The 20000-nt window shown below is 40.0% G+C and overlaps 1 protein-coding gene across 2 annotated transcripts in view; it reads left to right on the top strand.

Moving 5' to 3' along the window:
- Positions 1-20000, top strand: part of DGKB (diacylglycerol kinase beta) — a 474599-nt gene that overhangs the window by 140750 nt on the left and 313849 nt on the right. Inside the window, exons 12-13 of one of the 2 annotated variants that reach the window (XM_039523584.1) lie at positions 10021-10119; positions 19125-19157. In XM_039523584.1, coding sequence (XP_039379518.1) covers positions 10021-10119; positions 19125-19157 — 132 coding nt within the window. The remainder of the gene's footprint in view (positions 1-10020; positions 10120-19124; positions 19158-20000) is intronic. The other variant, XM_039523585.1, reaches the window with a different exon arrangement.

Raw genomic sequence — 20000 nt, 5'->3', positions numbered from 1 at the left:
TTATGAATCTGTTCTCACATTTGGTCTTGAACAACTTCCAAAAGTATCTTAGGCTGTTTTGTGACTGTACACCGTTACATGCATGTTGTTTTGCCATAATCCTCCCCCCATCATCGTTCAGTCTGAGGCACTGAAAGAGAGTACTCAGCATGAAAGCTAGCATGCATGAGAGGGGTGGGTATGTAAATACCTCCGCTATGGCATGGCCCCATGCGGATTCTAAAGTGCAGTGTTGATGGGGGCAAAAAGTGTGTATCAGGTCCTGGGAATCAATAGTCCTCCTGGGCCACTACCACAATGCAGTGATCTCTTTTGCTGCCTGACTCTTACCCAAAGGTATAAAGGTCCCCGCCCTCTCAGCGCCCTATGCTGAACTTTTCAGATAGTTCTACCGTGAACTCTGTTGATTGGCAGAGATGATCATAGCTCATATTCCAAGAGCTGCCACCTGGTGTCTAGAGCACACCTGGGTACTGATCAATGTATGGTCAGAGTACACTGTCCTCCACAACTTTGCTCAGAGTGGCAGGAACATACACCTGTACTGGGAGATTTCAAAGAAGCTTGAGGAGGCCGACATTCACCAGACTCCATCGCAGTGCCAGGAGCATATGAAGCACCTGAGGCTCCTGGACCATACAGAGAAGGACTCCAACAGTCTGTCCAGGAAGGGACCTAGCACATGTCCATGTTATGATGAAATGGACAGGTGCTTTCCAGGGCTCCGTGTACAGTGCACGAATTGACTCATGATCACCTTCTTAACCCAGCCGGCCTCATTGTACGACAGGATGTCAATGAGGGGCAGGGCGAGGAGGCAGCAGGGACCTCAGAGGAATTCCAAGAGGAAACCCTGGCAGACCCAGAGGAAGAGAAGCATGTGATTCTGCATCTCAACCCAGCAGACCCAGTTGAAGACGCTCCACTGAGGAGGACCCCAAACCACTGCAAGAACCAGAACCCAAGGCTGGTAAGTTGTAATACATCCCTACATGCCCCGAAAATATCCCCACTTGCTCTGATAATTCATCTTTGAAGGTGCCTCTACCAGATCCTTGCTCCATCCCGACATGGTCCCAAAGTAAGACATGGCTATAAATCAATGATTGTATTGAAATCCACTGTAAAGTATTTAGTGGAAGCTATAACAGTGGTGCGCAAACTTTTCCTGTCATGCCCTCTTACCATCTGTCTGTGCCCCCCACTTCAATTACTGCAAAGCCAAGTCTTCCTCAGCAGTGGAGCTTGGGCTGAAATGGAGTTGGGGGTGGAATTGGGGATGGGGAAGGACCTGGAGCTAGAAATGGAGCTGTTGTGGGGGAGGGAATGAGGGCAGAGAGGGAATGAGGGCAGATCCGTCCTGGAGGTGGAGCTGGGCCTGGAGGCAGAGCAGGACTGGGGGCTGAATGTGGCTTGAGGAGAAGAAAGACTGTGGATGGAAAGGGACTGGAAGCATGACAATCCTCCCTGCCTCCGTGGGAGCTTGCCTGGGCCCTGCCATGTGCCCTCCTCAAATTTTTCCTCCATGCCCAACAATTTGGGGACCACTGCTATAATAGATGACTAGTGAGCAGTTATTGTGCCCCTGTATGTGTGTGTTTCTCAGCCAGCACTCTGGGCTGTGAAGACTTGGGGGGGAAAGGGAGCGTGGGAGTCAATGGGTTCTGAAAGGCCCCGGTGGTGAAAGAACAGTTTTGTGACCCTGCTCATTGTGCAAAGACCCACCACTACCCCTTTCCCCCTATACACTCTGTTTTTCCTTCCCCTTATGAATGGGAGCCAGGTAGAAGGAGTTGGGGGTGCTTGTCTGCTTGTCTGCAGACTGGCTTTGGGCCAGGAAAGGAAAAGGAACTGTTGGTCATCCAAGGAATGTCTTAGTGGTCCATTCTCCCTGTGAACATTTCAAATGGTGGTTACCATTTCGAGTTCCTAGTGTCTGGTCTCTCCCCTCCCTGAGCCACTCTACAGAAGCTGGGAGAAGCAGGATTGGGTGAAGCATCCACTACAGCAGTTGCACAAACACAATGCAATGTCCCTTAGCAGTGGAGAGGCGACTGGTTTGTGGTATTAATCAAAAAGTTCAGGGAAGAAAATGTGTTTGTGATGTGACTCACTGTTTCCCTGTCCCTTTCAATGCTGTTTGCTGGATGCACGGGTGAGACTTTCTGGCGAGATAGGGAGTTATGAGGGGAAAAAACATGGGGTTCTCTGTTCTTTATCCATGGGAACTCTGTCTGCTAGCTTAGAACACAGTCAGTTTCCTCCAGTCCTGTAAGCATATTTCAGCAAATGTTTGGTGTAGCAAAAATTCAAACTGGTTCTTCAGCTTCAACGGCAGGGAAAATGAGCTTTATCCAGCTTCACAGCTCACAAAAGCAATGTGTAGAAACATCTCTCTGATATAGGTGGCTGGGTGACTTCCACAGGACTGTAAAGCCGCTTTTGTTTTCCATTTTGACGCTGCTATGTTCTCCAAATGATAGCCAGCTTTTAAAGAATAAATAGGTAGCTAGTAATGTAATCCCCGAAGAGAATCAAACCCACCACCCCCTGCCCTGCTGACTCCTTGATGCACTGTAAACAGTGCAACATTTTACTAACAGTACTGCAGGTTTATTTCCATTTTTACCCTCAGCTCTTTCCTTGTGAGCTGCAAATATAGGAGGCTGTAGCAATATAATTCCTGATATGCTCAAAAGTATCAATATTGTGGCCTTCGGTAGCACAGTTACATTATGCGGGGGCATTTCTTAGGTTCTTAGGTTCCTTCAAAGGAGAAATGTAATATCATGCTAGTCTTTTCGTTGACTTGCCCAGACATTCCAATGACAGGGAAACTATTCTGCTGGTTGGGCAAGAGCAGTACCACAGCGATAGCAGAACCAGATGGAGAGGGACGTTGGAGGAGCTGCTCCTTGGTATTGACAGAGTCAGGAGCAGTTCAAGTTCCATAGAGCAAAGGAGGATCTGACTCTTAAGCAGCAGGTGGCACTGATAAATCAGTTAAAAACAATAGTAAAACAATAGTAAATGAGCCAATGACTCATAGACTTTAAGGTCAGAAGGGACCATTATGGTCATCTGACCTCCTGCACAACGCAGGCCACAGAATCTCACCCACCCACTCCTGTAACAAACCCCTAACCTATGTCTGAGTTATTGAAGTCCTCAAATCGTGGTTTAAAGACCTCAAGGTGCAGAGAATCCTCCAGCAAGTGACCCGTGCCCCACGCTGCAGAGAAAGGCGAAAAACCTCCAGGGCCTCTGCTAATCTTCCCTGGAGGAAAATTCCTTCCCGACCCCAAATATGGTAATCCGTTAAACCCTGAGCATGTGGGCAAGACTCACTAGCCAGCACCCAGGAAAGAATTCTCTGTAGTAACTCACATCCCACCCCATCTAACATCCCATCCCAGACCACTGGGCATACTTACTTGCTAATAATCAAAGATCAATTAATTGCCAAAATTATGCTATCCCATCATACCATCCCCTCCATAAACTTATCAAGCTTAGTCTTGAAGCCAGATATGTCTTTTGCCCCCACTACTCCCCTTGAAAGGCTGTTCCAGAACTTCACTCCTCTAATGGTTAGAAACCTTCGTCTAATTTCAAGTCTAAACCTCCTAATGTCCAGTTTATATCCATTTGTTCTTGTGTCCACATTGGTACTAAGCTTAAATAATTCCTTTCTGTCCCTGATATTTATCTCTTTGATATATTTATAAAGAACAATCATATCCCCCCTCAACCGTCTTTTGGTTAGGCTAAACAAGCCAAGCTCTTTGAGTCTCCTTTCATAAAACAGGTTTTCCATTCCTTGGATCATGCTAGTAGCCCTTCTCTGTACCTGTTCCAGTTTGAATTCATCCTTCTTAAACATGGGAGACCAGAACTGCACACAATTTTCCAGATGAGGTCTCACCAGTGCCTTGTATAACGGTACTAACACCTCCTTATCTTTACTGGAAATACCTCGCCTGGTGTATCCCAAAGACCGCATTAGCTTTTTTAATGGCCATATCACATTGGCAGCTCATAGTCATCCTGTGATCAACCAATACTCCGAGGTCCTTCTCCTCTGTTACTTCCAACTGATGTGTCTCCAATTTATAACCAAAATTCTTGTTATTAAACCCTAAATGCATGACCTGCACTTTTCACTATTAAATTTCATCCTATTACTATTACTCCAGTTTACAAGGTCATCCAGATCTTCCTGTATGATATCTCGGTCCTTCTTTGTATTAGCAATACCTCCCAGATTCGTGTCATCCACAAACTTTATTAGCACATTCCCACTTTTTGTGCCAAGGTCAGTAATAAAAAGATTAAATAAGATTGGTCCCAAAACTGATCCCTGAGGAACTCCACTAGTAACCTCCTTCCAGCCTGACAGTTCACCTTTCAGTATGACCCGTTGTAGTCTCCCCTTTAACCAGTCCCTTATCCACCTTTCAGTTTTCATATTGATCCCCATCTTTTCCAATTTAACTAATAATTCCCCATGTGGAACCGTATCAAACGCCTTACTGAAATCGAGGTAAATTAGATCCATTGTGTTTCCTTTGTCTAAAAAATCTGTTACCTTCTCAAAGAAGGAGATCAGGTTGGTTTGGCATGATCTACCTTTTGTAAAACCATGTTGTATTTTGTCCCAATTATCATTGACCTCAATGTCCTTATCTACTTTCTCCTTCAAAAATTTTTCAAAGACCTTGCATACTACAGATGTCAAACTAACAGGCCTATAGTTACTCGGATCACATTTTTTCCCTTTCTTAAAAATAGGAACTATGTTAGCAATTCTCCAGTTGTACGGTACAACCCCTGAGTTTATTGATTCATTAAAAATTCTTGCTAATGGCTTTCAATTTCATGTGCCAGTTCCTTTAATATTCTTGGATGAAGATTATCTGGGCCCTCTGATTTTGTGCCATTAAGCTGTTCGAGTTTGGCTTCTACCTCGGATGTGGTAATATCTACCTCCATATCCTCATTCCCATTTGTCATCCTACCATTATCCCTAAGCTCCTCATTAGCCTCATTAAAGACTGAGGCAAAGTATTTGTTTAGATATTGGGCCATGCCTAGATTATCCTTAAAGTTCCTGGAGTGGGAGTATGTCCAGAGGAAACAGAGCCGTTCACTCATGGAGTCACTGATACAACTGGTGGAACACTTTCAAGACCTGCTCACTGCTGTGGCTACTGCTTCTCTTTGGGAAGAGCAACACCTTCTCCTCTGCCTCCTCCAAATACTTTCCCTCCTCCAGCTGCTGCTGAGACAATGAATCCCACACCCATCCCCACCAGGAAGGAGCATACTGGACCCTTGGCACAACATCCTCTGCCAGCACCTGAAGCCCCTCACAGAGGATCCCCTCAGAGGAGGCAGGTGGGGGAAAATGAGCCAGAACTACTCCCTGTAGCTCAGCCTCTGTACAGCTCCCAAATCCCGTGCAGGAGACATCCCTGTTTGATCCTCACACAATATTCCACAGCTGTCCCCACCTCCCCTTATCAGGGAGAGGGGGAGGAGAAAAGCAAGGAGCTGTGTCTACAGACAGTAATGTTTGCCCGCTTCTCAGGGAATTTGACTGGGTGTTTTGTTCATTTGTTCCTGTTACAAACTGTTTTAGCTCTATGTTCAATGTATGTAAATAAAAGTTATTGTTCACTTCACTGGTATGTGCGCCTTGCTTTCTGAGTATGATGAACATATTTTCCACACATTTGGGATGGCTCAGCGCTGGATTCACAACACGACTGTAATTTCTGTAGTTGTGTGGTGTCAAAGAAATGGAATGAATTCTGACCCATCCATATCCCTTCTCCCCCACAACCCCAGCCATGAATTTCCTACTATTTTTTTTTTTTTAAAAAGGCTCATGAACTAAGAAATAAACTAAGCTAAGAAATATCTACAAAAACAACGAGTTATCCTTGTGGCACCTTAGAGACTAACAAATTTATTTGGGCATAAGCTTTCGTGGGCTATAACCCACTTCATCAGATGCCTGAAGTGGGTTATAGCCCATGAAAGCTTATGCCCAAGTAAATTTGTTAGTCTCTAAGGTGCCACAAGGACTCCTCATAGTTTTTGCTGATACAGACTCACACAGCTACGCCTCTGAAACCTAAGAAATATCTGTTACTGTCCAAAGCACCAGAATGAAAAACAAGAGAAATAAACTGTAATGTCTTTATAGCTTTGTTAATGACTTAATTGACAATACAGACAAAGGAAACAAAAGGAAATTAACAGTGAAGATATCTGACACAGAATGGTGCTTTTTATAACCCTTCCTCTTTCACTCCCACCATGCAGTCATAACTTGCATCCATGGGAGTACTCATGCATAGTACCTGATAAGTGCTGTGAGCAATGGTGTCAGAAAATGTGAAAAAGGAATGTGCAAAACCCCTCCCAAAATCGTGCAGAACTGTTTTAAATTACTGTAACAGTAGGTAAGTAAGTGCTCCCCGTAAAGCACCCTGAAACACACCAGTTAACATATTACAAAAACATGATGTCATTAAAGTGTATATACACTCTCCGCAGCACAAAACCATGGCCCAAGATGTTAACTTTGAGGGCCCTCACCCAATTTTCTGCTTTCAGGTAACATGTTAATGTTGGTTGCAGCAAGAGTTTGTGGCAATGTTCCATTGAGCTTTTCCAGTAGCACTATAGCTACACAGTTTCACAATAGTATTTGTTGGCACAGACCCAAGCTATCTTCTGGCTCCATGTTGATCCACACATAGTATCAGGAATTTCCTTTGACTGCTGGGAACCAGGAGCAGTGTGCAAGTGGGTGGATCTGCTGCCTGTTCAGGCTTTGAAAACCAGATCCATAATGTTTTTGGATTTGGATACACAATGAGGTTGTACATTTTTTTGACAATTCTGTCTCAAACACATTCTTCGTTACCTCTGACAGCACTTTCAAGCCTTCATCCCCTATCTTTTTAACAATTCAGTCTGTATTCAAACACAACTTGCTGCTGTGATTTCTTCATCCATTTTTAGTGGGTTTACTATCATCTCTAGTTGAGGTTTTTCAGGCTTATCACTATGTAGTTCCTTGATATATTCTCCCCATTTCTTGTTTTTATCTTTGGAATCTATCAAATACAGTATTGTCCATTTTTGTCCTTAAGGGTCACATTGGTCACCTTTTCTAATTGAAGACTCATCTTCTGATACATCTTTCTTTGTTCTCTTTATCCAATTGTTTTGTTGTGCGTAAACTTCCCAGGGGCAGTGTCTTTTGCCACCAAGCGCAGTCACAGGCTGAGGATGGTGTAACAGCCTTTAGATAAAGAGGCTAACTATGATATAAGCAGGAAAACTTGTCACATAAGCAGTCTTGAACAATTTGATGACCATATTAACAAGGAGAGGTGGGGGCAAATGCTTCAAATCTCCAAAGATGGCACTGTGACATGGCAAGTGCAGGTCACCATTCAAAAAGATGGTTGCCAAAATCCCTGCTGCCTCATGGGTTGTGCCTTTTGGCTAAAAGCTAGAATTCCAACTCCCTTGCCATGCCCAAACTAACTGCACTTAATTTTGGGGGCCTTTGTGAGTATTGACCCCAAAGTTATATGATGATAAACACGACTTACTATTCCTCAACTGCCACGCAAAATGATTGGCCCTCAGTGTGAACCCATTCCCTGCCTGGCTATATGTCTGTAACTGGCAACTGTAAAGATTGCTGCATGGGCTGTAAGGGGATTGAATCAACCCAGGAACCTAGCCAATATATGTAAAGAAATGGAAAGGCTAGACATTACCATAATGAAACTAAGTGAAGCATTCTGAAGAGGTCTAGATTTTGTTTCAGGTCTGCTGAGCGGCAAAGAATACAGAGTTATCAGTGCAAGTGGATGTCAAAGTAGGTAAGGAGTGGCAATTATAGTAGACAGGACTGTAACTGGAAGGATAGAACAAGTGAATATATCATCTGAATGTGCAATGATAATAGTGATAAAAAGACTTCCAAAAGATATGATTATTCAAGTATATGCCTCAACAATGCACATTCTGATGTCCAAACATTCTATTTAAACATTGAAATAACGGAAATCAGTGGTAGAAAGAAAAATAGTCATCCTTATATGGAACGCAAAAGTAGGAGGGAAAGGAATATCGGTCACAGTTGGTTTATTTGCCCTTAGTGAAAGATTCATAGACTCTTGGGCGAAACATGACCTCATTATCTGCAATAGTTATTTTGACTAAAAAGACAGTGCAAGGCATACATGGGAATCACCAGGAGGGATGTGTAAAAACCAAATTGATTTTATCAGATCAACCATAGTTATAGAAATAGTGTTAGGAAGGTTAAAATTATGCCAAGTGCAAATTGTAGATCAGATCATAGATTGGTAGCGGTGAGAATGAATATCAAACTGAGAAAGATACAGAAAGCCAAATGTTATCTAGCATGGAACCTTGAAGCTCTGAGGAATCAAGAAATACAAAGTTACTACCAAGATGAAGTGTTGCAGATCATTAATAAAAACAAAGACCGAGTGATTTGGGAATGTCTGAAAGAAGCTATCAAAGAAGCTGCAGATAAACATCTAGGGAAGATGTTAATAACTAAGAAAAACCCATGGATAACATATGAAATCATTGCTCTGATGGATGAAAGAACAAAAGTAAAACAACAAAGATCAAGAACTGGAAAAAAAAACCCTGAAGTCACAATATAACGATAAAGAATAAACACAGATTAATAATGGCTGAATGAGAAATGCAGAGAAATTGAACAATTGAATAAAGAGAACAACGTGGGATGTAAATGGATTTATAGGTTGTATGAAGAATAGTCTCAATTACATTTTTTGTACTTCTTTAAAAACTTGAAAAATAGTTTTCTGGACAATATATGGGCTGTACAGAATATATTATGATGTAGTATATTAGTATATTATTATTAATAATAATCATGTTTATTACCATAGAGCCTAAAGGGCAACCAAAATGGGACCCCATTGTGTTAGGCACTGTACAGACACAGAGTAGTTGACAGTCTCTGGCCCCCAAAATCTTATAATCTAGTGAGACAAGACAGACACACAGGGTGGAGGAATCGGGGGTGGAACACAGAAGCAGAGTGAACAATATGTTGGCAGCAAATAGCATGTTGGTTCCACAATTTTTTTAAGAGATCAGCTAAATGGAAGGGAAAGGAAAGGAGTGAGAATGAGAGGGACAGGGCAGGTTGAAGTGAAGCTGAGGTGAAGAGACTGAGAGAGAGGGGAGGCTGGCGCAAACATCCAATCAGTACCAGGCAGGGAAAATAAGAGAACATTCAACAGTTCTAAATGGAATGTCTAAAGGTGAAAAAGGTCCCTGCTTTTGGCTGCGTTTGCTCCCGCCCGTTGGAGTCTCTGTCTGGCTCCTCTGAACTTTTCTCCCAGGGCCACATGGTGGGCAGGAGCACCATGCAGCAACTGGGTCCTAGTGCCACCCTTTTATAGTTGTTCCAAGAGACTGTTGTGTGCGGGGTCAGGGGGTGCAGACGAGCCTCATTTTACCCCCTCCACCCGAATGCAGCAATCCCTGCTTTACATTTCTGTTAGAAAAGTACTTATAGGCAATTACCCTTCCTGGAAGTCTGGGCAGTCAGAAAATATGTCCACATTATATTTTTCCAAAAGTGAACAAAGAGATGCAAAGTTTTCACTATTGTATGTGCTTAAAAAAAAGGGCAGTTCATTTGTTCAGGATTGGTTGATCTACAGAGAGAATTAACTTTTAGAATTTTGAAAACTCAGAAAAAATAATTAAACTGAAGCAAATGAGTTCCTAGAATACTATATGTGAGTCAAATAATTCTGTCACTTGATGACAACAATTCTTAAATATTTTCCTGTATTAATTCTTGTACTGATCTAATGTTTTCATATTCACGCTATTCCAGATAGGGCACAGGTTCTTTATAGAAATATTCTAGTGAGATACCATGGTGATTATTAATTTTCTCTCTTTTCCCCATAGCTCCATAATAAATGTGCTTCACATCTAAAGCCTGAATGCGACTGTGGCCCTTTGAAGGACCATATTTTACCACCCACAGCAATCTGCCCAATAGTATTGGTGAGTTCTTCATATGCTCTATTCTGATATAGCCTTGTGTCAGAGACACTGGAACAACCTGAATGAATGTTTGACTGCTTTAGCTTTTTGTTAATTTGACAGCAATATATAAGCCCAAAACAGAACAGATAATTCTAGTTCATGACTTACAGGCAGAAATGCTTCCCCCCTTCCTCTCCCCCACCCCCCAATATATTGCATTTTCCTTCATGTGACAATGAACTTTCTGTAGGATATGCTATAACTGAAGCTGACTCAGGTTTTATTACTTAGTCATGCTGTACTTACCAGAAATTGTATAGGCAGAACATTTCTACATTTTACATCTTTTATAGATCCAACTTCCCAGAATAATGAAGTTATTCTTATGGGCAGTTTTTGCTTGGGATGCACATTGTATATCTGCAGTGCTGAGGTCTCTCATCTCAACCGGAGGTTACCTAGAATGATGACATTGGCCTTGCAGCAAGCTATGCGTCAACATTATGGTGTATTTTATTCTGCAGGAGTGGACAGTAAATTTCACTGTCCACAAAACAATTACTCAGTTCAATGAAAATAGAAAAAGAAATGCACACTGTACATAGGTACGACTGAAAAAGGCTGAGCAGTTTGTCATGAGAAAGAGACCTTCAGAATTAACATCTATATTAATACATTAAATTGAGTTTTTATGCTTATGAAAGTCACAGCATCATCATCATCTTAATATGCTAATAACAGATGTGATATACATGGACACATGGACATTTCATTTTAAATACACTTCATAACAAAAAAAAGTAATGGTTGAATTTGAGAAACTATACAGCTGTCAGAAAAATTAGGAAAAGTGGCTTTCTAAACTCTAAACTTTTCCTTAAAAATGCTTCTGCTTATTAAATAGTCTGTAATGATTTGTAAATTATCTGTGTTCTCTTTTTGCTGTTTGTTTGTTAATGCCTGAGTCTCACCCCACAACTATGTAAATCAAGAATCACTCCATTGCAGTCACTGGAGTCAAAGCTATGTTAAGCTAGTGTTAGTAACTTAAATTGCAAAATGGTAGCTTCCTAGATTATCTGTAATGATGTGTTGATTTCCATGATTATTGTGTTGCACTGATTGCAGATAATGTAAGTTTATGTGTAGAAAGAGATTTTGCTTTTTGTTTTCTTAAACTTAGCCTGAGATCTGAAAGCCAACTTGAATTTCAGATAATAATAAATACTACTTATGCATCATCACCAATAATAAAGCTTCTGCATGTGAAATTTTACCCTTGGTTACATTTGTGCAACTCCATTTTTTTCCAAGTGCAAAGGAGGCAGACTTTTGTCCTGAAGTTGGAATTTAGTTAACAGTTCTGTTGATATGTAAACCTAGTTCACCCTTGTGTAGCTTTTTTTGATTCTGCAAATTTAAAAGGAGTAAAAGTACTGAGAAATATTCGTGACCTAAAGTAAACAAATCTGACTCAAACTACATACCGGTAAATCAATTTGGACAGTGCATTGCAGCACTGGACATGTACATTTTCATGGGAAGGAGGTGGTTGCCTTTGGTGCAATGTATTTCACTGGAAACTTTACTGTTTTACAATACAGTATGTTTGGTCATCCAGTTGATCCTTCCAAAAATGTGTAATAATAGAGCACTATGTACACTCACATTACAAATTGCACATTGCTGACCTGGGTAACAGGAATTCCTCCTGGATATGATTGATTACAGTGCATATGTTGTTTGTCTTGACAATTTTTAAAATTGGTTTCTCCCACTTCCTTTGTTGTGGAGATTGCTCTTGATGAATGTAATACTTCAGTGAATATGAAACCAGCTCTATCAATAACTGTAGCAAAGCAGTGAATACCTGTGTGCAGGAAGAACCATAGTGACGTAATCCTGTAAATGTGCAATAGTAAACAAATTCATTCGTTCATCAGTAGAAATGTTGCATTTCAGAGACAGTACATTATGTACTAGGAAGAGGGGAATCTCTTATCTGGTACACTACTTTGGTATCACTGATCACTAGAGAAAGTGTTTTTGTTGTGGGTTTTTTTTGTTTTGTTTTTGTTTTTTTTTTTTTTTGCATTATTGCTCATGAGTAGAAATTTGGTGTGTCATAAAAAGAAAAAGCAAATAAACATTGTAGAAGGCCATGCTCCTGGAGATCGTCCAATATCATCCCCTTACTTGGAGGTTTCATTTTCCTAAGCCTTCCTCCAGTGAACCCAGATTCTCCCCAGAGGTCTGGTGGCAAAGACCAAACAGCAAACTGAAAACTCTTGCATCAAGGTCTTCTAAAGAAAATAGCCCTTCCCTCCTGGGTATTGGTATCTGTTAGTCAAAGTTCAAAGCAGACAGACAGATTTTCTTTATCTCTTTGAAAAACTGCCAGCAGGCCAGACTCCTCCACAATCTGTCCTGTTTTGAGGGAATGGGGCTTTTTGTATCTGGTCCCCCTTCCCACCATGTCTGTCTGGGAAGGCCTAGAAATTCCAGAAGCCCTAGTGGCTGAGAAAGAGAGAAGCCTTGCATCACTCTCATTTCAAGGTAGCAGTATATTGGTCCCTAGGCAGAGTTAGAAGCCTGGGTTCTCAAACCTCAAACTGCCATCCCTTGGAATACTCCTTCACTCGTAGAGGTCATTCCCTTCACCTATGTGCCTTTTTAGCAATCTTACAGTTTTGTTATTGCCATTGTCACTGTCCCACATGACATTCTCATAAGCAAACTAGGGAAATGTGGTCTTAATAAAATTACTATAAGGCAGGTGCACAATTGAAAGGTCCTGTTTAAAGAGTAGTTATCAGTGGTTTGCTGTCAAACGGGGAGGTTGTATCTAGTGAGTTTCCATGGCGGTGAGCCCTGGGTATGATATTATTCAATATTTTCATTAATGACTTGGATAATGGAGTGGAGAGTGTGTTTATAAAATTGGTGGATAACAGCCTCTGGGAGGGGGTTGAAAGCACTTTAGAGGACAAGATTAGAATTCAAAATGACCTTGAAAATTGGAGAATTGGTCTGAAATCTATAAGATGAAATCCAGTAAAGTCAAGTGCAAAGTACTTCACTTAGGAAATTAAAAACCAAATGTACAACTACAAAATGGGGAATAACTGGCTAGGTGGTAGTACTGCTGGAATAAATCTAAAGGATATAGTGGATCACAAATTGAATACAAGTCATGAATGTGATGCTGTTGTGAAAAAGACATATTCTGGGGTGCATTAACAGTAGTGTTGTATGTAAGACACAGGAGTAATTGTCACATTCTAATTGACACTTGAGGCCTCAGCTGGTGTATGGTGTCCAATTCTAGGTGGAACACTTTAGGAGAGATGTGGACAAATGAGAGAGAGTCCAGAGGAGAGCCACAAAAATGAAAAAAGGGTTTAGAAAATCTGACCTGTTAGGAAGGATTAAAAAAACGGGGCATATTTAGTATTGAGAAAAGAAGACTAAGAGGAGACTCGACAATAGCCTTCAAATATATTAAGGGCCTTTATAAAAAGGACTGATCTATTGTTCTCCATGTCTGCTGAATGTAGGACAAAAAATAACAGGCTTAATCTGCAGCAAGGGAGATTTAAGTTAAATATTAGGAAAACATTTCTAATGATAAAGTTAGTTAAGCTCTGGAATAGGCTTCTAAGAGAGGTTGTGGAATTCCCATCACTGGAAGTTTTTAAGAACAGGTTGGACAAACACCTGTCAGGGATGGTCTAAGTATTCTTGGTCCTGCCTCAGCGCTGGGGCCTGGACTTGATGAATTCTCAAGGTGCCTTACAGTCTTACATTTCTATGTTGATGCTATGTTTTGTTTTTGTTTTCACAATAATTTAATGATTATCAAATATGAAATATCATTGAATTTCACTGAGAAGATTGATGCTGTTTGGAAGACAATAAGGACAATGCAATGATCAGTGAAGTTTGGCTGTATGGTAGTGGTGGGGATGGGGGAAGAGGTGGTAGAGTTGAAAGGGGGCAAACTATCCAGATATGTTACATGGATTGAATATCACCAGCCTGCTGGAAGAGATGAAAACAGGCAGCAGCTAAGATAAACTTAATAATCATTGATATTACAGTAAATAAAATCTTGCCCTGTGCTCTGTGAGCAACACTATATACAAGATTGACATGACATGTTAAACTCCTTATTTTAGGTCACTTGTGACTGTTTTCCTCTACTGTCCTTTGGTTTTAAATTTCTTATGCTTGTTCTCAGCACAGAAATTAGGTGTTTGAGAAAGTTTGATATAAATCCATTTGCTGTTTGTGAATTACAATGGGTATCAAATAACTAATTTTATGTATTTTTTTAAATGTACTCTTTTGCATTCAAAATAGCACAAGATGCTTTTTTATTTTTTACATATTAGTAAATCAGCAAATCAGATCACAGATTTCACCCAGGCCATTTTACAAACTTTCCGTATGATGTATGTATTTTCTTTAATGTGAATTAATGTCCTTTGTAATACATCATAGCCCTGCATTTATTATTGCAAAAGGGGTTACAGTCTGTAGCCCCAATCCTGCAAGTTGCAATGCATGGGCAGACCTCTGTACCCACATAGAACCTCACTGATTTCAGTGGAGCTACCATCAAGCTGATGGAGCAACTCATGGAGAATACTGTTCAGGATCATGACCTGACTCTCTGTAACTAACAGGCTTTCAGAGATGCATTCTCTGTCACATATCTAAAGTACTTCATAATAATGTTAAGCTCTGATATAACATATAGGTTCATAAAACCTCCAATTTTGAGTAACAGTAAAATGTTAAGATTGTTAAATATGTAAACAAACAAAAAAAGCACTTACTCCCAAAGAGGATGCAAGACTGTCACCTCTAACATGTGACTCTAATAGCCGTTAAAGAAGCAGGGTTTAGGAACACATTAAATTTAAATCTGCCATCCAGACACAAAGTATCTTTCAAAACATTAAAAACGAGGCCTACCAGATTCTGCCCATACATTCAGAAGGCAAAGCTCTCAGCTGAAAAATATGGAAAACACACACATTTTGGGAATTGGCACTGTGTATTCTTTAAAACAACTATCAGGGGTGGCTCTAGGAATTTGGCCGCCCCAAGCACGGCGGCATGCTGCAGGGGGCGCGCTGCTGGTCCCGCGGCTCCGGGGGTCCTCTTGCAGACGTGCCTGCGGAGGGTGCGCTGGGAGGGTGGCAGGCGGCTCCGGCGGACCTTCCGCAGTCATGCCTGTGGGAGGTCCACCCGAGCCACAGGACCAGCGAACCCTCTGCAGGCATGACTGTGGAAGGTCCGCCGGAGCTGCCTGCCGTCCTGCCGGCAAAATGCTGTCCCAAGCGCGCGCTTGGTGCGCTGGGGTCTGGAGCTGGCCCTGACAACTATATAGATACACAGAAAACTTTGCATGATTCCATATCATACAAAGATCTAGCACTTTGTACATGGCTCTTCTGTCATTTTTACATGTTTTAATAAGACATATTTTGTCTACTTTAAAATAGGCCATATTCACAGTTCCAGTTTATGGTACATATTGTATATTGTATGGTGAAGTTTCTTGCTTGACTTAAATGAGTTTAGTTATAAACTGTGCATGCAGATCTCAAGTGATAGTCTTTTAATAGATGTCAGATACACTTTATTGCTATCCTCTTTTATTTCAGTAACGTTTTAATTAATTCACACTGATTGAATAAATGTACATTGAGACTTGTTTCCTAATGAGGGCACATTTAGAGGAAAGGTTTTGCATCATTCTGATATCCTGTGGGTAATTATATTCTAATTATATGGTGGGGGGAAAAGTCTATAACTCAGTGCTGATATTGTTCATTGGACCCAATTAATTACATGCACATAATGAAAGTTCATGATAAAGTTGACTGGCAGTGAGTTTAAAAATCTTTAACTCAATTGAATCCTAGCCTAGCATGAGTATAGAATTAGACTATAACCAGGTTAGAAATGGAGTATTGGAATGGGATGAGTGAGTCTCCAATAAGAAAGAAAAGATGCTCTCTCTTTACAATATGGCTTGTTATACGAAGCAAAAAAGGAGTAAGGCTGCCTGACATCTTGGCTTCTCCATTTTGGTGCCTTCTCTCTCTTTGTTTCATTTTATCAATGTACAATCACACTGTTCTGTCTATCAGTGTAAACAAGTAATAAAATAATAAGATTTTCTCTCTATCCACTCTAAATCATGTATGTTCCTTTGTGTAACAACAAACCAACCAAATCACACAATATGATTTATACATAATAAATCTGATTCTACTGTCATTTTTACCGCTTTCACTCTGGTGAAACTTCATTTACTTCACTGGAGTTACTGCATATAATTACTTCAATCCACATAAGTGATCTTAAAAACCATAATCCAAACTTTGTTTTTACAAATCAAGGTACAAATTGTAAACCATTATGTACATTGACTTTACATGGGGTACATTATGAAACGCCACACGTCATTGTTTCCATAGTAACTAATAAATTTCAAAAAGAGAAAGTGGAGTGACATTAAGCTGTATCAAAAAGTGAAAGAAATAAAATGGATAAAATTGACCATAAAGCAAATCGAGCATAAAGTCAGCATGTGGTGGTGTAGGGGGTTTATTGCCAGTAGTTAGGATTATCTGCCTAAGTCATTGTTGGGCCATTTCTGAGTGATTTGGTTACTCCTAAAAGTTATTGCAATAGAAACCTTAGAATACCTCACCCTATTTTACATTCTCTTGCATAAATCAATTCAGATTTTCTTTTATCTGGTAAAAATACACATTATAAAAGCAAGCTTTATGATGCATATTAAAGGTAAGTGACTTGGCAATGGCATGACAGGAAATGAGTGACAGAATTGGGAATTAGTTCTCCTGGATCCTATTCCTGTGCCTTAACCTTAAGACTATTCATCTGTTCTTCTCATGTATAGTGTATGGGTGAAATTCACTCTTGTGCAGAGAGTCGGCTCAAAAGCACCTTTTAAACCATCAAAAAAGATGTTAAGTGGGTCATAGGACTTGTTCAAGGCTTCTGCAGGGGGTAAATTTCACCCTATTTAAGTAACTTTCATTTACACTAGTAAGCATTATTTATGTATGTCCTTGCACTGCAAAATTTATATAATAGTGTTGCACACCATATAATGAAACTGTGAGATTAAAACACAGAGAGAGGTATTTTCCTCAAACACATTATATGAAATTTCAGATTCAATTCTCTGCAAACCTAAAACAGTCGAAATACAATGGTGTTCTTATCTACAGCAAGAGCTTTTCCATTTCTTTGAAGTCAGATTGAAATTAATAATTGCCCTGGAGGAAAGAAAGTATCTTTCCAACTAATTATCTGTATTGCAAACACAGTTCAATGTTAAAATGAATAAGATGCTGATAAACTGAAATGGCAGACATTCAATCATTTTGAATTATACCTTGCTGCCTGCCCTCCCCATCACTGTTATCCATTCCTAAGTTTGTTTCTCAGATCATCTTCCATTGGACTTTAATACACGTTTATCTTAAATCTACTTTTTCAGTTTGTATCTTCTTTCTTAGAAGATCATGTATTATTAGCTACTATGGTATACGTTTATTTTAGGTTTTAAATGTAAGTAATAAGCTGTCTTGGGCCTTGCTGTTGATGCATTCTTTGAGTGCACTTTGAGTTGTGAGATCAAAGGCCAACTGTCTTCAATCGCTCAAGAAGTGCACCAATGGTCCACAAATGTAAAAACAGGAAAAAAAATTAGTTTGTGATCTTAGTAGGACTCTTTTATTTTTTAAATTTGATAGCTAAACACTCCATATTTTGCACAGATAGCCTTGTTCTCAAAATAGCTTATACAACAGAGTACAAGGGAAAGAGTAATTGATACAGAAAATGTTCTAAACAACTTATCTGTGCTATTTTTGGGTTACATTCGCCAGTACAGCCCAGATGCTTTGCGGTACTCTCCTGTTGCAAAGCAGTCTCATATTTAACGTAACCAGACAGCTGAGGGAAACCTTGGGAGGCATAGAGAGAGCCTCCATAGTAGCTCTGAGGCTGTCCCCTCTCCTGGCCTCCAGTGCAGGCATATAGCTAAGGGAAAGAGGTTTGGTCAAGATGTCCAGGTACCTGGTTGATCCTGGGCTGCTGGCATTGCCCCTTGGGAATGAGGGCAGCTGGTGCAAGATTAGAGCAGCCTGCTTTTAAAAAATATGTAGATGTGGATGTCAACAATCTCTCCCTTCTTTGATCTGGCTCTTACTCTCATTCATGTTTGTGTAATATTATTGGAAAGCTTGTAATAAAACAGCTCTCACAATAAATGGGTAACTCATGTTTCCTTGACCCTTGTTAGTCAGTTCCAAGATGCTTATGGCACAGAGACAGCTTTTGCTGAATGATGCTCTGCTTCTGGAGATTGATGAAGATCAGATGTCCATGAATCTATTTGCTCTGTCAGGTGCCTTCAATACAGTTTATTGCGCACCCTAGTGGGAGTAGACAGAGCTGTATTTGTGAATGTCACAATTTCATTTTTTAAAAGGTGTAGTAGTGTATACCTTTGCTATCAACAGAAAACAGAAATTATTTCTGTACATGCACACTGTATAGGTTCTTAACCAATTAGTAGAAAAAGATTGTTTATCAGGCTCTCCTGGCCTTGGACTAGGATTCAAAAAATTAAAAGGACAAAAAAAGAAGAAAATATTTACAAGAAGCAAAAGGTGTCTCTTTAAACTATTTCAGGCAACACAGACATTCTTTCCACATTCTTTCTCAGAATCTGTAACCAAGTGTTCTCAGCCTCATTCTCAGAAATATGAATCATATGATGTGGTAGCCCTAATGCTGTGAGAATATACTTTTGTGGAAGTGTGTCAGTAATAGGAATAAACCAGCTCACTTATTTGTTGATTACTTGTTCAGCATGACTGTTGTAACTTAATGTTCCTTTTAGTAGATTTCCCTTCCCATCTCCTGTTGTTCTAATGTTTTAGCTGAAACTGTTTTTTTCCCAACAGACTCTACCCACTTTAGGAGTTTCACTCCCTGAGGTGCGTAACATAGAGGTGTCCACATATACATAAGTGTAAAAGGGTCTTGATATTGCAACATTCTTCTTGCAATAAAGTGCATTTTGGGGCTGGCCTAGCGGTTTAATGGTGGAAGTGTACATTGTCATTTGAAAAGCCCTATTTCAGTTTTCAGGTTCTTTCTCTCTTATCTGGAGGCAGTGCTTCATGGTACTCAACAGTGACTCCCTGGAGTGATATTGAGTGATCCAAGTTCCATCCTATCTAACAGCCAAAGGATAGTTTGACAAAGTAGGGAATGTGAGGGGGAGAAAAAGGGATATGAAAGGTGGGAAAATGTGTAGAATTAGAGTACTCACTTGGTGTAACAAGCGTTGTTTTAAATGTTATCAACCTGAAGAATGGACAGAAGAGCAGAACAATTTGATTCCTTAAGCCATCAAAATGTACATTAACTTTTTAAAGTGTTACATTGAGTAACTCTCACTCAACTTCACCCATGTCCATCAGACAAAATAATTTACAGCTACATCATTCATTTTGCATGTCCTAATGAAAAAAATCATTGAATAGAACATAGTTGTAGTATAAATGTCTCCCACCTTGAAAATAAATGTCTGCATTTTGCAATTTCATTTATTTTAAGTGTCAGCTTTGCCTAACATTAATTTAGAAGTTGTGCACCATTATTCAGAAATGTGTTTATTAAATTGTTATTATCTCTTTAAAATGCCATTTTTAGTTTCTGATAAAACCTTGGATATCACAGTAATATCCTAATTCTTAAAAAATATCCCTTTTTAATTGTAATTACAAAGGAACCTTCATTTAGATTTTCTTTGATAGACGTATACAGAACATCAG

This window comes from Mauremys reevesii, linkage group 2 (genome assembly GCF_016161935.1).
Source record: "Mauremys reevesii isolate NIE-2019 linkage group 2, ASM1616193v1, whole genome shotgun sequence".
Lineage (NCBI taxonomy): Eukaryota > Metazoa > Chordata > Testudines > Geoemydidae > Mauremys > Mauremys reevesii.
The sequence above is the reverse complement of the archived record's forward strand: the minus strand, read 5'-3'. Positions and strand labels throughout refer to the sequence as shown.